At 48.4% G+C, this 15,022-nt stretch overlaps 1 protein-coding gene across 1 annotated transcript; it reads left to right on the top strand.

The window, feature by feature from the left end:
* Positions 1-739: 739 nt before the first annotated feature.
* Positions 740-6,708, top strand: RIMKLA (ribosomal modification protein rimK like family member A; the record flags this gene model as incomplete). The annotated part of the gene is made up of 2 exons (XM_082751130.1): positions 740-968; positions 3,157-6,708. Coding segments are annotated over 2 exons (720 nt in total), but the record flags the coding sequence as incomplete, so codon positions are not given.
* Between the last annotated feature and the right edge of the window lie 8,314 nt (positions 6,709-15,022).

The following is a 15,022-nucleotide window of genomic DNA, read 5'->3' as shown; positions in this document are numbered from 1 at the left end:
GCAAATGGGAAAGCGGATGTTAAGTAATGACAAAAGCACTGGTGATTCGAGCAGAAAAGAAAGGATTTGGAGTCAAGCAGGAATTCTTTCTCTAGATAGCAATAGAAGTATAGATCATTCCATTTAGAATTCAGCAGGTATAGCCAGATAGTTTTCTTACGCTTTAGAGGAGGAGGGGGTCCGTCGGGGCTCCCTCTTTGAACTCCCATAGTGTTGGCATAGATCTCTGTTAATGCTCTATCATGCTGTATTAGAGTTCCCTTTTGTGGATCTCTGTCTGCCTAGCCTTAGAATTCCTCTAAGTGTGTTTAGTTAATTATGTTCTGTAAACATGGATTGACACCTGCTTTGTACTTCGAGCCCAGTGTGAGGTTTGGCGGATTAACAAAGTGGGTTAGAGACAGACTCTGCCTCATCAGCATCCTGGAGTGATAGGAGATGCTTTTGGAACTGAGCTGACTAGATCCTCAGGATTTTATTTTATTTGGCCTCGCCTCTGTGTTTCTGGAATAACCTCATTATTCCATCCTGGAAAAAAAGGGTTGTGGTGAGGGGAGAGAGGGACGTGAGTAAAACCAAGAGAACACAAGGTTCGGCGGCCATTTGGTAAGAACCAAGAGTCTGGACAGAGAAACAGAAGAGGCCGAGGGAAGGCAGGTTCAGAAAGAACCGACAGCTGTGTGGAGCAGGGAGACGGGAGGGCAAGGACTCCCCTCAAAGCCTTCTCTGACTATTCCTCTTGCTCTTTATATTTCTTCTTAAAGGAAAAGCTGTTTTTCTTGCCAGAGATAAACATCACCTCTCGGACATCTGCCATCTGATCCGCCATGACGTGCCCTACCTGTTCCAGAAGTATGTGAAGGAGTCACACGGCAAAGACATCCGGGTGGTGGTGGTAGGGGGCCGGGTGATAGGCTCCATGCTTCGCTGCTCCACTGATGGACGGATGCAGAGCAACTGCTCCCTCGGTAAGGGACAAATGTTCTCGGTCCATTTCCTCACTACGGATTTTTCCTTAGGGTATTTGTACCGGTTCAGTACATGTGGATCGAGCCCTTCTATCTTGTCAAACCCTCTGCTAGGCTCTGGGATCACAGATAAGGATTAGAAACAAGCCCTGTCCTGTCACAGCAAGCAGCCCGGGAAGGGGACAGATGGGTGTAGGTGCTGTGACAAGAGGTCAGGCCTAGGTATCAGAGCACTGAGATGGAACCCTCTCTGGTAGGGGTTGGAACTCAGCAGTTGGGTTTCACCCAGGGAGTGACATGAGGACCCATGTTCGAGAAAAACCGACAGGCAGGTAGAGGAGGGACTGAAGGCAGAGACAAGGCGGAGGAGTTTGGAAGATTTTTACAGTTGCTCGGGCAGGAGGTAATGACCGTCTGCACTGAGGCAGTGGCAGAAGGCAGAGCGCATTCTGCTTTTACATTGTCATCGAGGATTGGGTTTTCCTTATATGTTTGATACAGTGAGAAAGCTACAGTTTATGTTTGGATCAAAAGCATAACCCCATCTCATGAACCTGTTGTTTATCTTGTTTTCTGTCGCGGTGAATGGAGACATTGCAGGAGGGATGTAAATTCTTGTCCCCATCACAGAAAGCTTCCGTCATCCTCACTGAATGAATGTGTCGTGGGTAATACGATAATACGATAAAACACATGCCCAGGGTTAGATCCTAACTGGCCCTGTGGGTGTACCAAGATAGTGAGTAACAGAGGCTGAGACGCAGTTCGGTCCTTCCTTCACGAATACTGGTCGAGAGCAGTCGCCACCAGTAGACTCCATGAGAGTGCACTTAACAGAGAGAGTCCCTGCCCTGGGACAGCTGTGGCTCCACAGAGGACAAGACCCGAAAGCAGGTCATTGCAAGACACGGTGATGTAGTGTCGTGATGGGGGCAGATGCCACGCTCAGGCTGGCACAGTGCTGAGTACCCAACATCTCCTTTTCGTGTGTGGTACCACCCCATGGAACCTGGTGTTTTATGTTGTCTTTTTTAGTCACCATATAATATGCATTCTTTAACAAGGTAGGAACCAGATGGTTTTGCCATTTATCCTTGTTGCTTTTCCTGTTGAGCTAGTCTGAAACTCTTTTATAGCCTTTTCCTTATGCATTTGAACAGGTGGGGAAGGGACCTGTTAAGGTGAAGGCATTAGTTGTTGGACCTTAGAATATAGGTCTTAAGTCCTTCCAAGGAGACTATTGAACCTGAGGTTAGCTCTGTTGTAGGTGAGGGCAGCCAGACTCTCTGTCTTTGGCACAGGATTTTGTCTCACAAGCCTTTCCATCCCCCTCTTCCTAAAACATAATGTTAATTTTTTTTCAGATTTTTTTTTTAGAGGTGCGGGGGAGGGGCTGAGGGAGAGAGAGAGAGAATCCCAGGCAGATTCCATGCTGAGTGTGGAGCCCGACATGGGGCTTAGTCCCATGACCCAGAGATCCTGACCTGAGCTGAATTCAAGAGTCGGACGCTTTACTGACTGAGCCACCCAGGCGCCCCAACATAATGTTAATTTTGCTTTTTCTGTACAAAAGGAATCCATTTTCACATAGAAAATTTGGAGAACATGGCAAAGTCCAGTGAAAAAAATACTTATTAATCCCACCCTTTAAAGACAGGCGTTGTTAACTTTTGTGTATTGTTCTTTCCGGCAAGATCTTTTGCACAGTTGTGGTCATGCTGCGAGTCTTAAATCCTTCCAAGTATTTTTCCATGGGATCACCAGTGCTCTACGAGCATTATTATTCATGATTTTAAAATATGCTGCTTTCCTCTGTTGCGAGAGATTTGTGGTTTTTCATTTACTTACCAACAAATGTTTAGTGAGCGCCTATTATGTCTCAGGATTTTGATTTTCCAGTATTTTAAAAACCCTGCCATCAACATCTTGGTGCATAAAGCTTTTTTCCATTACATAAGATTATTTCCTTAGTGGTAGGTCAGAGGAAATAAACATTTTAAAAACTCTTAGATAAGAAATGGCCCTATTGTTTTCCCAAAGGGCGTCCTGATTTCCAAGCAGATCTTCCGTGAGTAATAAGAATGGCTGTCTCCCTGCCCCCTCTCCGTATGGCCCCATCTCTTCTTTGAAGGGCCATCGTGTCCCTGGTGTTTGACGTCACCACCATGTCGCTGTGCTTTCCCCACAGGCGGTGTGGGTGTCATGTGCCCGCTGACAGAGCAAGGCAAGCAGCTGGCTATTCAGGTGTCCAACATCCTGGGCATGGACTTCTGTGGCATCGATCTCCTCATCATGGACGACGGCTCCTTTGTGGTGTGTGAGGCGAACGCCAACGTCGGCTTCCTAGCCTTCGACCAGGCGTGCAATTTAGATGTGGGTGGCATCATCGCAGACTACACCATGTCCTTGCTGCCCAATAGGCAGACTGGCAAGATGGCCGTCCTCCCGGGACTGTCCAGTCCCAGGGAGAAGAAAGAACCAGATGGCTGCGCTTCAGCTCAGGGAGTTGCAGAGAGCGTCTACGCCATCAACAATGGGTCTACCTCTAGTGAGAGTGAGCCTGAACTGGGAGAGATCCGGGATTCCTCAGTGAGCACAACCGGGGCCCCGCCCCCCATGCTGCCCGAAGCCGGCTACAACATTAACAACAGGATTGCTTCCGAATTAAAACTTAAGTGAATTCCTGCTTTTTGGCAGCATTTAAACCAAATCCTACTGCTTCCCTATAGTTTTGAGTGAATAAAATCTGGACTAATGTGATTTCATTTGCACAGAAACTAGAAAATCCCATCTGGGCACTCAGCATTCTTTCTAACGATGATTTAAGCAAACGGCTTAGCTTTGTGGTTTTTACAGAGACTAATACAAAAACACTCACCAAGAGCAACATCCCGAGCGGTCGGCTGGAGACCGGGGTCTGCCGCGAGCACTTGGATGCTATGGCTGCCTCTGAAGGCGCTGACTGTGCTGCTGCCTCTGGCTGTTACCAGCAGAGCCCAGGAACTCAGAACGGGTCCCGGAAACGCTGCACTCAGGAGCCACCACCCGGTGGAGGGGGGCTGCGGAAGAGACGCAACGCGACTGCACTAACGAGCTCTTCACCAAGTGTGTGTGTGTGTGTGTGATGCTTGAAGGATACGCAGTTCAGTCAGTCTCTGCTCCCTGTCAAATCACCATCTTGGCCATATTTCTCTGACACTCAGGATATGGTGTTTTAGGGAGCTTCCTCATTAGCATTTTCGATGAAGCACTTTGTAGAAAGTTTGAGAGCGAGCGTTATCTGACATCACCGGTTGGCAGATCTCCTGCTGTGGAACTGGGGCTTTCTACAAATTGCTTTGCCACGCTGAACTTACAGACCCTGCTTCAACTAATGCCAGCCCCAGCAGCCTCTTGCACCTTTGCTGCCTTTGGCCTCAGCTGGAAATGCACTTCAATGAGCTAGTGGCCACACACTTTATTTCTTACGCGTGCACTAGAATCGAATGCCATGAACTTTCTTGTCAGTGGACTCTGTTCATTTGTCATCCAGAAGCCGGTGGGTTTTTAATCACAGAAAGCTACTGGAAGATAATCATTTCCCCTTCTCTCCTAAACTTTGTGTACTGCTTAGCTCTAGAAGGTTTCCTTGAATGCACTGGTGTAGTGGGCCTGTTGGGTGGATAGAGCCATTGGAAACACATTCTAATCGCCTTGACATTCTAGTCCCGGCCAAGTTCCCGAGACCTGTCTTTCCCCACTTTTTCCAAACCGGGGAGACTCAGGAATTACTCACTGTACCTTCAGCGGGAGGGCGGTTGGATAATGTAGGCGGGACACCAAGTGCTTTTCATTTTAACTGTTTAAGCAGTAGATAATGATCCTTCCCTTGGGTGACATCGTGGAGATGGGGTTTTCCATTTCTGCCTATGTGAAGTATGAGAATGAGCAAGACTCCCTTTTCAACCAAATACACTAAAATGTAAGCACTCAAGAGTTACCATAATCCTTGTAATTTCCTTAGGAGACTATACTCTTGAGCAGTGATGTTGCATGTGCCCAGGACTGATAGAAGTCCTCTTTGGAATTATCTCTGAGGTCTTGCAAGGCAAGAGGCCTCACAGCCTTATAATCAGACTTCAGTTCTCACACCACCCCTCCCCAGAGGTGGTCCCAAACTCTGTCATCCTTTTTATTTTTCAGACTTACCTTCTAATGCTCTTTGGCTATTAAAAAAAAAAATCTTTCCTCAAAAAATAAGTCTATCCATAAAGGATAACAATGAGAAAGCGTACAAGTGGACAGTTTCCAAGGAAGGCTCTAGACATAGTCATGGACTAAACATCGTCCATCTTCCCCAGGTGACTAGTTTGAAGGCAGCAACACCCATTCGGGTGTATAAATTCCTGTATTTACTCTGCTGTAAGTATAAAATGTGTATAAAGTCAAAACTATTAACATTTTTTTTCACAACACATTTAAATAGAAATTGGCTTTTTAAATACTGTGGCTAAAAGCACATCTCACCAAGTAACACTTAGACAATTGAACAATATTCGGCTCCATGTCCTGGAGATACCGTCCTACACAATTGTAGTTCAGACGCTCCAACATAGGGTGCATGCCACTCAGTTGTAACTCTAGTAACGTGTCTTGTACAGTTGACAAATAATAATACTTCACTTTTATGCAGGTTAAGACATTTACCTTACCTCTACCACTCAGGGTGGGTTTAGAAGGATAGTTCTAGGTCTGTTCTTGTTGGAATTGTCCGAACACTTTCTGTGTAAACATCTGAACCAAGTGATGACCTTCTGGAAGCTGCATTCACTCATTCCCACTGTTCAGTGTAAGCCCAGTCTCCCCACTTGATCTAAAAGAACGCTAGAAGGCCCTGTCCCGAGTGGAGCACTGAGAGGGTGCTTCCGGATTGGCTTCCGGATTGTCAAAGGGGGCCCATCTTCCAACTGCTAGTGACATCTATATAGTCATTGCCACCATTGCTTGAAATCTAGCCCAGCCCGGAAGCAGAGAGAGCTAGATCACACCTGGATCACAGCTCCCGCTTCCCCACACACCCGTGTCCCCCTGGATTTCCCAGACGGGCCATGGGCCCTGTGAGCCTTGGTCATGGGTCTAGGCCACACTCATTCCAGCTGTCTTCAAGTCCTGCTGCTGGAAGGAACATGGGACACAGAGCCAGTTCCTGGTTCTGGCTCTCCCCTTAAAGAGCTGACAACCTTGCACAATCCAGGAGGCTCTGCCTCCCATTTTTCCCCTTCTAATAGGGCAGATGGCTGTTTACCTCTTAAGGGTGCTTTGAGCTTGAAGTGAGTTGATCGATGAGACTGTGCACCGTGTGGGAGGTAGTAGAAGAATACCTCCCACATCTGGTTTTGTAAGTTTCTCATCATCCCTCTTCTGAGGGAGTCAAGGGCCATGAGTTCTTGAGTTCTTGGCATCAGCACAGTAAACAGTGGTAGGGGGGCCTGAAAAAAGGATGCAGCTTCTCAGAGAGCTTTACCACCTGGAAGGAGTAAGGCTCTCAGTGTATCCACATAGCCTTCTGGATGTATCTGAACCTGAACCTGAAACTCCTGACTCTCTTATACCAATTAACAGTCTTCCTTAATGTAACATAAATTGCAGTGTCTGTATACGGTCTTCCCATTACCTGATAGTAGCATCTTGAAACTGGTCAGAACTTGAATGCCAATAGCTCCATCACTCAGAATATATATGATTCTGCACTTGGGAAAAACGTCTTCATGCTATCTGTCTGATTGCTGCGGGGTACGGTTTTTCGAGAATGTGGGTCTGGGGCTGTAGGTCTTTAAAACCTGATAAAACAGTGAAAGTGGATTATAAGCTCTTAACCACCACCATGGTAGACTCTTTGCTCCCAGCTAACAGGAGTCGGTGACAACTGCAGATGGGGCGAGGAGGAAAGGGAAGGAGACAGGTCTTGGGGTAGTTTTGTGACATTTCAGGGGAAGAAATAAGAAATTGGAATCGTTTGAAATTCCGGGGAGAAGGAAGAAAAAATGGCTCTTCTGGGGGTTTAAACGAAAGAATGATGCACACGTCTTCATTAGAGGAAGGGTTCCTTGAAACTATGAAGAAAATGAACGACACGGATTCTCATTAGCTTTGGGGAAGTGGGAGAGACATGCCTTGGCTCATCCTTAAGTCCTGACGAATGCTGGCCCTGATGCAAGTCCAGGGAGATGGAGGTGACTTGCTGGGGGCTCCAGGGTCCCCCAGGTAACAGCTGGTCCTTCTGCAGAAAACCGTGGGCAGGCAGGCCTGGAGCCGCAGTGCCCTCAGGTGGGTCTGAGGAACCACGGCCGAGTGAACCCGAAGCCGGCAGAACAGGGCACCTCAGCTGAATGCTTCCCTTTGCCCACGCAACTGAGGCTTCTCTTTGCTGTCAGTCTCTGCAGATGTCTGGGGATGGGCCCTGACAACAGTCATCTTTGTCACCGTCCCTGAAACTCGTGTCCTTCCGTCTGCTGCTACAGGCTAATAGCAAGCCTCGTGCTGTTTATGACTTTCTCTGCGACTTGAGATCAAATCATGACTTTAAAATGCTTTTACCTGGAAGGCAGCCTCCCTACCCGCCCCCCCAAACTCAGGAATATGTTGTTGGAATCGTTCCTGAAAACCATATTATGCTTCCACTCCCAAGTCTCAGGCCAGACCCTGCAGCCCTTCCTTCCAAAACACACAGCTGAGTGCAACTTTGGTCCTTCAAGCTTTTCAGCTTCCTTCTCCTGGTGTGGTTCCCGTGCCGACATGTGACACTCTCCTGAGCCCTGTGCTGGTGTCCCCACCCTGTCTGGTAGTCTCACTGCACCCTTTGGTGTTCGCTGTGGCTCCGAGGCAACACTGAGAACGTCACCCAACAAGTCAGAATTTTTTTTTTTTTAAGATTTTATTTATTTGGGATAGATGGAGAGAGAGCGTGGGCAGCGGGGTGGGGCAGAGGGAGAGAGAGAAGCAGACTCCCCACTGAGCAGGGACCCTGGGATCATGACCTGAGCCCAAGGCAGACGCTTAACCGACTGAACCACCCAGGTGCCCCATCAAGCCAGATTCGAGGACACAGGAGTAACAGCACTCTGGACACCAGTTCAGTCCCCATTTTATAGATGGGGGATCTGAATCCTAGAGGCCACGGTCACTTAACTAGTCCGCAGTAGCTCTGGGATGCAGGCAGTCCCGTTTCCCATTCTGGTTTAGCAAACTGCCCGAGGTGGCTGTGTTCTTCCGTGGTGCTTAGCACTTGCCGTCATTCAGGACTCCCCCTCGGCCGTTTCTCCTGCCGAGCCTCTCTGGATCCACATGGTGGTGATGGGCCGGCTCTGTAGGCTTCATCTCTTGGATGGCTTTCAGTGAGAGCCCTGGAGGCGTATATGAGATTCCAGGGTGCAAGCTGGCAGATGGCCGGGCCTTCAGACCCGCCAAGACCATTTAGCCCCAGCTCACTGGATCCATGCTCAGTGAGGGGGGAAGGCCCCTGCCGAGCTGGCTGAAGGCTCCTGTGGCTGGCGTTTCCTCATTGCAGAATGTCTTGGATGTGTGGAGGCCTCTGTGGCCTTCCGTGGAGGTCAAGGGCTTGAAGGCCCCAAACTTCTCCCACTGGGCACTCCAGCAGGGGGTCCTGATTGAGACCCATGTTCCAGTGGCCGTGAGCCACAAAGTCCAAAGTGTCTTCCCACTTAGTTCCGCAGCACGTTCACCTGCGGCCAGCCACTAGGCCAGATTCTTCCCTCCTGTAGCCCATACGTCAGCCGGGGCCCACGGAGCCCCTGAGATCCTGGCACGTCTGATAACTGGGCCTTTGGATGTCTGTGATCTCCAAGGCGCTGACACTTGGGGAGCCACAGCAGATGCCAGACTTCTGCTACCTCAGTTTAAGCCATGACGGGGTGTCCTCCCCGCAGTCCATCAATGACACGAAGCTCAGTTCTCTCCCATTTCCACACACCACGAAATTCAAATGCGCCTGTGTGTGTGGGCACATGTGTGTTGCAGGGATGTGGAAGGAGATAGAAATTACAGAAATGCAGACACGGAACCCCCTTTGTAAAGTGTTCTTTGGATACACCACCAAGGAGCCCATCACCTCACACCCCACCCGTCTCCCTGCTTGGGACAAACCAAATCCACTGGTGTTCTCCTTTGTAGCAGCATGGCCAGTCCTTTCCTAGCTTGAGTCCTGCCAATGCCCTTACCTTCGAGATTTCCCCTTCCCCAGTGGGTGGCTTATTAAAATCATTTTCCTAAACAAAGAGGGTTCCCTTAAGAGGCACTCCAGCGTCATCTCTCAGGGTGATACATTTTTGACTCGCACTACGTTACCCAGGCACAGCAGCAACTAGAGTCCCCGCCGCCAGGGTCTTCATGCTCCTTGGCAGGCAACACGGGCTAACGTCAATTAATGCCAGTTTGAGTTAGACAGCCCTGGTGCCAATCCTGACTCCATAACCTATAGCTCGTGTGATCTCGGGAGAGGCCCTTGATCTTGCCAAACCTTCCTTTCTCTATCTACCTACAAATGTGATAACACATACTCGTGAACATGAAGCATTGAGCCACATGCCTAGCTTTTTCCGCAGCTTCTTTCCCGCTGTCAGCAATCACAAGCAGCTCCCGCCCGTGACCGTGGCTCCGTGCCAAGGGAGGAGAGCCAGCAGACAGCAGCTTTATGGCTGGTGGGGGAGGAGGGCTGGCTGCTGCTGCTTCTCGCCGTGGTCCCGGCTTCACCATTGGAAGTTTCCGTCTGCCCTTGAGATCCGAGGATGCTATAGTGTGAGATCTAGATGGTGCATTTGGCTTAATGTTGTATTTGAAGGAAAGGCTGCCTCGGACAACTGAGAGGCTGGGAAGCTGGCAAACAGCCTGACCTTGGGTGATTTAGCACCTGGTTTCTTGGGCTTTTCCCGTACGAGGTTTGCTGGCTTTGATTGGATGGAAGGAGGAGGTGCCAGGGACTTGCATGAAATCTGTCAAACAGAGGCCAGGGCTGTGCAGGGAGCTCCGATGGCCCAACAGCACCATCTGGACTTGGCAGGGCTGAAAGCCCTGAGATCAGGTGGAAGTCGCCAATATTCCCGCTGTCCTGCGGCTGTCCTGCAGGAGGCTGTCCTGCAGGAGGCTCCCGGAATCCCCTGTCTGGAAAGAATGCTCATCTCCTGTAAGGGGAGCTGGGGAAGCAACAGAGATGTCTGAGAAGACAGGATTCGGCAGGTGGCTGGTGTGCTATATAGTCTCCCCTGGAAGGGGAGCCCCTGTGCCAGCGGGGTGCTGGAGCCCACTTGCACTGGCCCAGGAGGGGATCGTGAGTTTAGTGAGCTGGCTCTTAAACACAGCCATCATTAAAAAAAAAAAAAAAAAAAAGAAGAAGAAGAAGAAGAAGAAAAGAAAGAAAAAGAAATGATATCAACCTACAATGAAAGCATATTACAAAAAATAAAATACATTAAAAACAGAGGCATTAAATACTCAATGCTCATCACTTCCCAATTATTTTACTCCATTTTTCTATTATCCCTGCTGGCGAGGTTATGCTGTCGTATCTTCGAGGCAGAAACGCCCTGCAATGAAGGGATGAAGGGCGTGCTGCTGCGCGTCTCTGCCAAGGCCACCATTCGGTGACATCACATTGGAGGCTTGACATCAGCCCTGGTGGGATATCTACCCCCCAGACATGGGCAGATGCCCCATATCAAGTTTCTGCCACCAGCGGGCTGGTTGTGAAACATTTACCAGCACCCAGCTGCTTCCTGGTGGCCGAGAGAGACATGGAACCACACGAGTATTGAAACACCTCATTCTGGGGAGATTGGCCTGGGTGATGGATTTCTTGAAGCAGGTGTCCTGGTAGAATGTGCAAAACTGACCCAAGAAAAAGGCTTGAAAACACTACTTCTCTGCCTGTTTCGTCTTGCCTCTGTTTTCCATGTGTGTTTCGTTTGCGCCTACACTTCTGGAGTGATTTGCAAGTTCTGTCTCACTATGGACTCAGTTTCCCTCCAGGAAAGTGGCTTGTCATTTTCCCTGCGTAACCGGCCAAGGGGAAATGGGTTACAAGGAACATATCTTTTTTTTTTTTTTTAATATTTATTTATTTATTTGACAGAGAGACAGCAAGAGAGGAAACACAAGCTGGGGGAGTGGGAGAGGGAGAGGGAGAAGCAGGCTTCCCACAGAGCAGGGAGCCTGATGCGGGGCTCGATTCCAGGACTCTGGGATCATGACCTAAGCCGAAGGCAGACACTTAACGACAGAGCCACCCAGGCAATCCAATAAGGAAAGAAGGAATATATCTTAAATAGGCACTGAGAGAGCTCATTTCCAAGTGGTTTCTACAGCAGCAACAGTGTTAACTTTTCCAAGAGAGAAGAAATCATTTATAAATGATTGTTTTGCTGTCTTTGCTTTTTATTAAAATGATTACTGTGGAACAAGATGCTTTGTTTGCCTTTGTTCCCCAAACTCTGCGCCTCTTGGTTATTCTTTTGAAGCAAGAGCCACATGCTGAAGCGACATTTTATTATTTTCATATCATAAAGTGAGGGAAAAGCTTCACAGAAACTCCGTCCTATTCACTCGCACACCAGCTGCACTCTGAAAAACCATAATTTTCCTTTCAAACGCAGAACGGCGTCTGAATTGTAATATTGCCAGCGCTCAACTGTCAAGATGACGGAGGAAAATACGAATGCAGATGGTATGAGCTTGTCCCCGGCCTGCTCCATGCTCTTGCCCGGGCTGACATTTGAATTGAGATTCGAAAAGCAAGTGAGAGCTGGAAGCCATTAGCAATGGCCATGTGGCGCCTTACGGGCCCCAGGGGACAGAAGGAATCTGTGGACCCACCTGAAGAAGGCTCCCGGGTCAGGCCGAGTCACCCCCTGGGACCTGTGTTTGCATGACACTTCGCACGTCTTCCTGGGAACAGTGACAAGACCTTTTAGCAACACACTCTGGTCAGCACCAGGCCTGAGGCCCTTGAACAAAGGCTGTTCCCCAATTTGTGAGGGTCGGGGAATCTAGCCTGAGGGAAGAGATTGGCAGGAATAATGCTTGATGGCTGTAGTGATGATTTGGGGGACACTACAGTCATACCACTCATATGCTCTAAACCCTAAACCCTGGGGAATGTGCCCTATATATCTCCTTTTATTCTTTTTATTTTATTATTTTTTAAAGATTTTAATTTATCTCACAGAGAGAGAGAGAGAGAGAGAGAGCACAAGCAGGGGGAAGTGGTAGAAGGAGAAGGAGAAGCAGGCTCCCCGCTGAGCAGGGAGCCCCTTGTGGGAATCGATCCCAGGACCCTGGGATCATGACCTGGGCTAAGAGTAGACGCTTAACCAACTGAGCCACCCAGGCGCCCCTATTTTCATTTTAAATGAAAATCAAAGGACACAAAAGTAGAGGAAATAGTTTAGTAAAACACCCAGATTCTAAATTACCAAGATTTTCTATTTTTACTACATCTACTCATTTGTTTTCTTTAGGCATTTAAAAAATCCCACACACCACATCTCTTTCTCCTCTGCAGTCTCCAAAAGCATGCTTCTCCTCTTCCTCCTCCTCCTCCTCCCCCTCCTCCTCCTCCTCCTTCTTCTTCTTCTTTTTTTGAGTAGGTTCCACACCTAACATGGAGCCCAATGCAGGGCTTGAACTCACAACCCTGAGCTCAAGATCTGAGCTGAGATCAAGGGTCCCCAGCCTGTCTCTCTTTTTAAAAAGAGGACATTTCCATATGCCTTTACCACATCTAAAAAAAGCTAACACTAATCCCTTGATACCATCTACTTGTCATCTATGTCAAATTCCCCTGGTCATTTCACAAAGAACCCCCATTCGGCTGCCTGTAGACCATGGTATTGGATGCAGCAGGAGGAACAGGGAAAGGGTGGTGACTGAATAGCCAAACTATGGAAAGAAACTAGATGTCCATCAACAGATAATGGATAAAGAAGATGTGGTATATATATATATACAATGGAATAGTATGCAGCCATTATAAGAAATGAAATCTTGCTATTTGCGATGACGTGGATGGAACTAGAGGGTATCATGCTTAGCGAAATAAGTCAATCAGAGAAAGACAACTATCATATGATCTCCCTGATATGATGAAGGGGAGATGCAACGTAGGGGGCTTGGGGGATAGGAAAAGAATAAATGAAACAAGATGGGATCGGGAGGGAGACAAACCATAAGAGACTCTTAATGTCACAAACAAACTGAGGGGGCCAGGGGGAGGAGGGTAGGGAGACGGTGGTGGGGTTATGGACATTGGGGAGGGTATGTGCTAGGGTTAGTGCTGAGAAGAGTGTAAACCTGGCGATTCACAGACCTGTACCCCTGGGGCTAATAATACATTATATGTTAATAAAAAATAAAAAATTTTTTAAAAAGAAAAGAAAAGAAAGAGTGGTGACTGGTTCCTGGCCCTCCTGACTCTGGCTCCGACAGAAACCATGCACACAGTGGAGAAATCACTGGAGCTGGCTTCAGACACCTTCCCAAGCCGTTGGATCTTGGGGTTTCCTCTCCTCAAGGACAAGCCCAGGAAGCCCTTCCCCTATTGCTCAGGGTCCTGGGGTCTTCCCCTGAGACTCACCCGGCCCTCGAGCCACTGGAGGCGCCTGGCCATCTCAGGATGGCCCGCTCCACAGCTTCTCCTATGCTGTGTCCTTTCCCTGCAGGGGTTTCCTAAATCAGGGAAGAGCCATCTCCCAAGGGTTCCGTCTTCTACCAGCCTCGGGGAATCCAGCTCTTCCGATCTGCCAAAGAGCCTGGGCCTCTTTGTGTGTTAGAGAATTTTGGCTGCATTCCTCCTGGGATACATGACGGAACATCTGAGCATCAGCACGTCCCGTCCGCTCTGAGGGCACACCCTGACCAGAGACACCGGCGGCTGATGCCCCGCCTGCTCCAGGATTTTCTTTGGCTACAAAGAACGTGAAGACAGTTGGTGAAATCTGGAATAAGCTGTGTGTTTTACTATCTGATGGTGTCATATCCAGGTTAATTTCCTGATTTTGATGATTGTATTGATGAGCATGTCCTTATTTTTAGAAAATGAACATTCAGGTTTGGTGTATCAGGTAAAGGGGTAACAGGGTATCAGGTCTGCAACTTACTTTCCAATGGTTTGGAAAACAGTGAATATAGAGAGAGGGAAAATGATAAAGCAAATGTGATAAAATGTTAACATTTGGGGAATCCGGGTAAAAGGTACGAGGGGATTTTTTTTGCATGCACAGTCTGGAGAAATCTGAAATTATGTCAGCCTCCTCTGCTGGGTTCGTTCCATTAATCCTTCGGTTTGGGGGCATTTCCTTGTCTCTCTTCTCTTCCGTAGGTGATTTCTACTTCCCTGGTATTCACTGCCATCTGCGTCATACTCTCAAATTTCTCTCTTGAACCTCAGTTTCTTAATGTCGCACTGCACACCCTTTTCATCTCTCCTGCAATGTCTCACCAGTTCCTCAAACTCGCCTTGCCCCAGTCTGAATGCGCGCTCTTCTCCCTTCACAGACCTTCTCGGATTCCAGGGCTCCTTGCCTGAGGGCGCGATGCCAACGGCTTGCTCAAACCAGTACAAAGTAAACCAAGACTCCGGTATTCACTTTGGGCTGCTATCTTCCGCATTCCCCCATGTACACTTTCGTTTCTTGTGGGGAAACCCGACTCTCGAACTGGGAATAGCCTTTTGTCATTGCCTCGTTCATTAAGATGTTCTAGGGGATCTACAATCCTTACAAAGGTGTGCAAGCAAAGCACAACAATTTTATGATCTATAATCCCAGGTTCATAACCTGGTTTCAGTAGTAACCCTGTCCATATGCTTTTTTTTTTTTAAGGTTTTATTTATTTATTTATTTGACACAGAGAGAAAGATCACAAGTAGGCAGAGAAGCAGGCAGAGAGGGGGGTGAAGCAGGCTCCCTGCTGAGCAGAGAGCCCAACGTGGGGCTTGATCCCAGGACCCTGAGATCATGACCTGAGCCGAAGGCAGAGGCTTAACCCAATGAGTCACCCAGGTACCC

Source organism: Mustela nivalis, assembly GCF_964662115.1.
Source record: "Mustela nivalis genome assembly, contig: HAP1_SCAFFOLD_2401, whole genome shotgun sequence".
Taxonomy (NCBI): domain Eukaryota; kingdom Metazoa; phylum Chordata; class Mammalia; order Carnivora; family Mustelidae; genus Mustela; species Mustela nivalis.
This window is presented reverse-complemented; position numbering and strand designations above follow the sequence as displayed.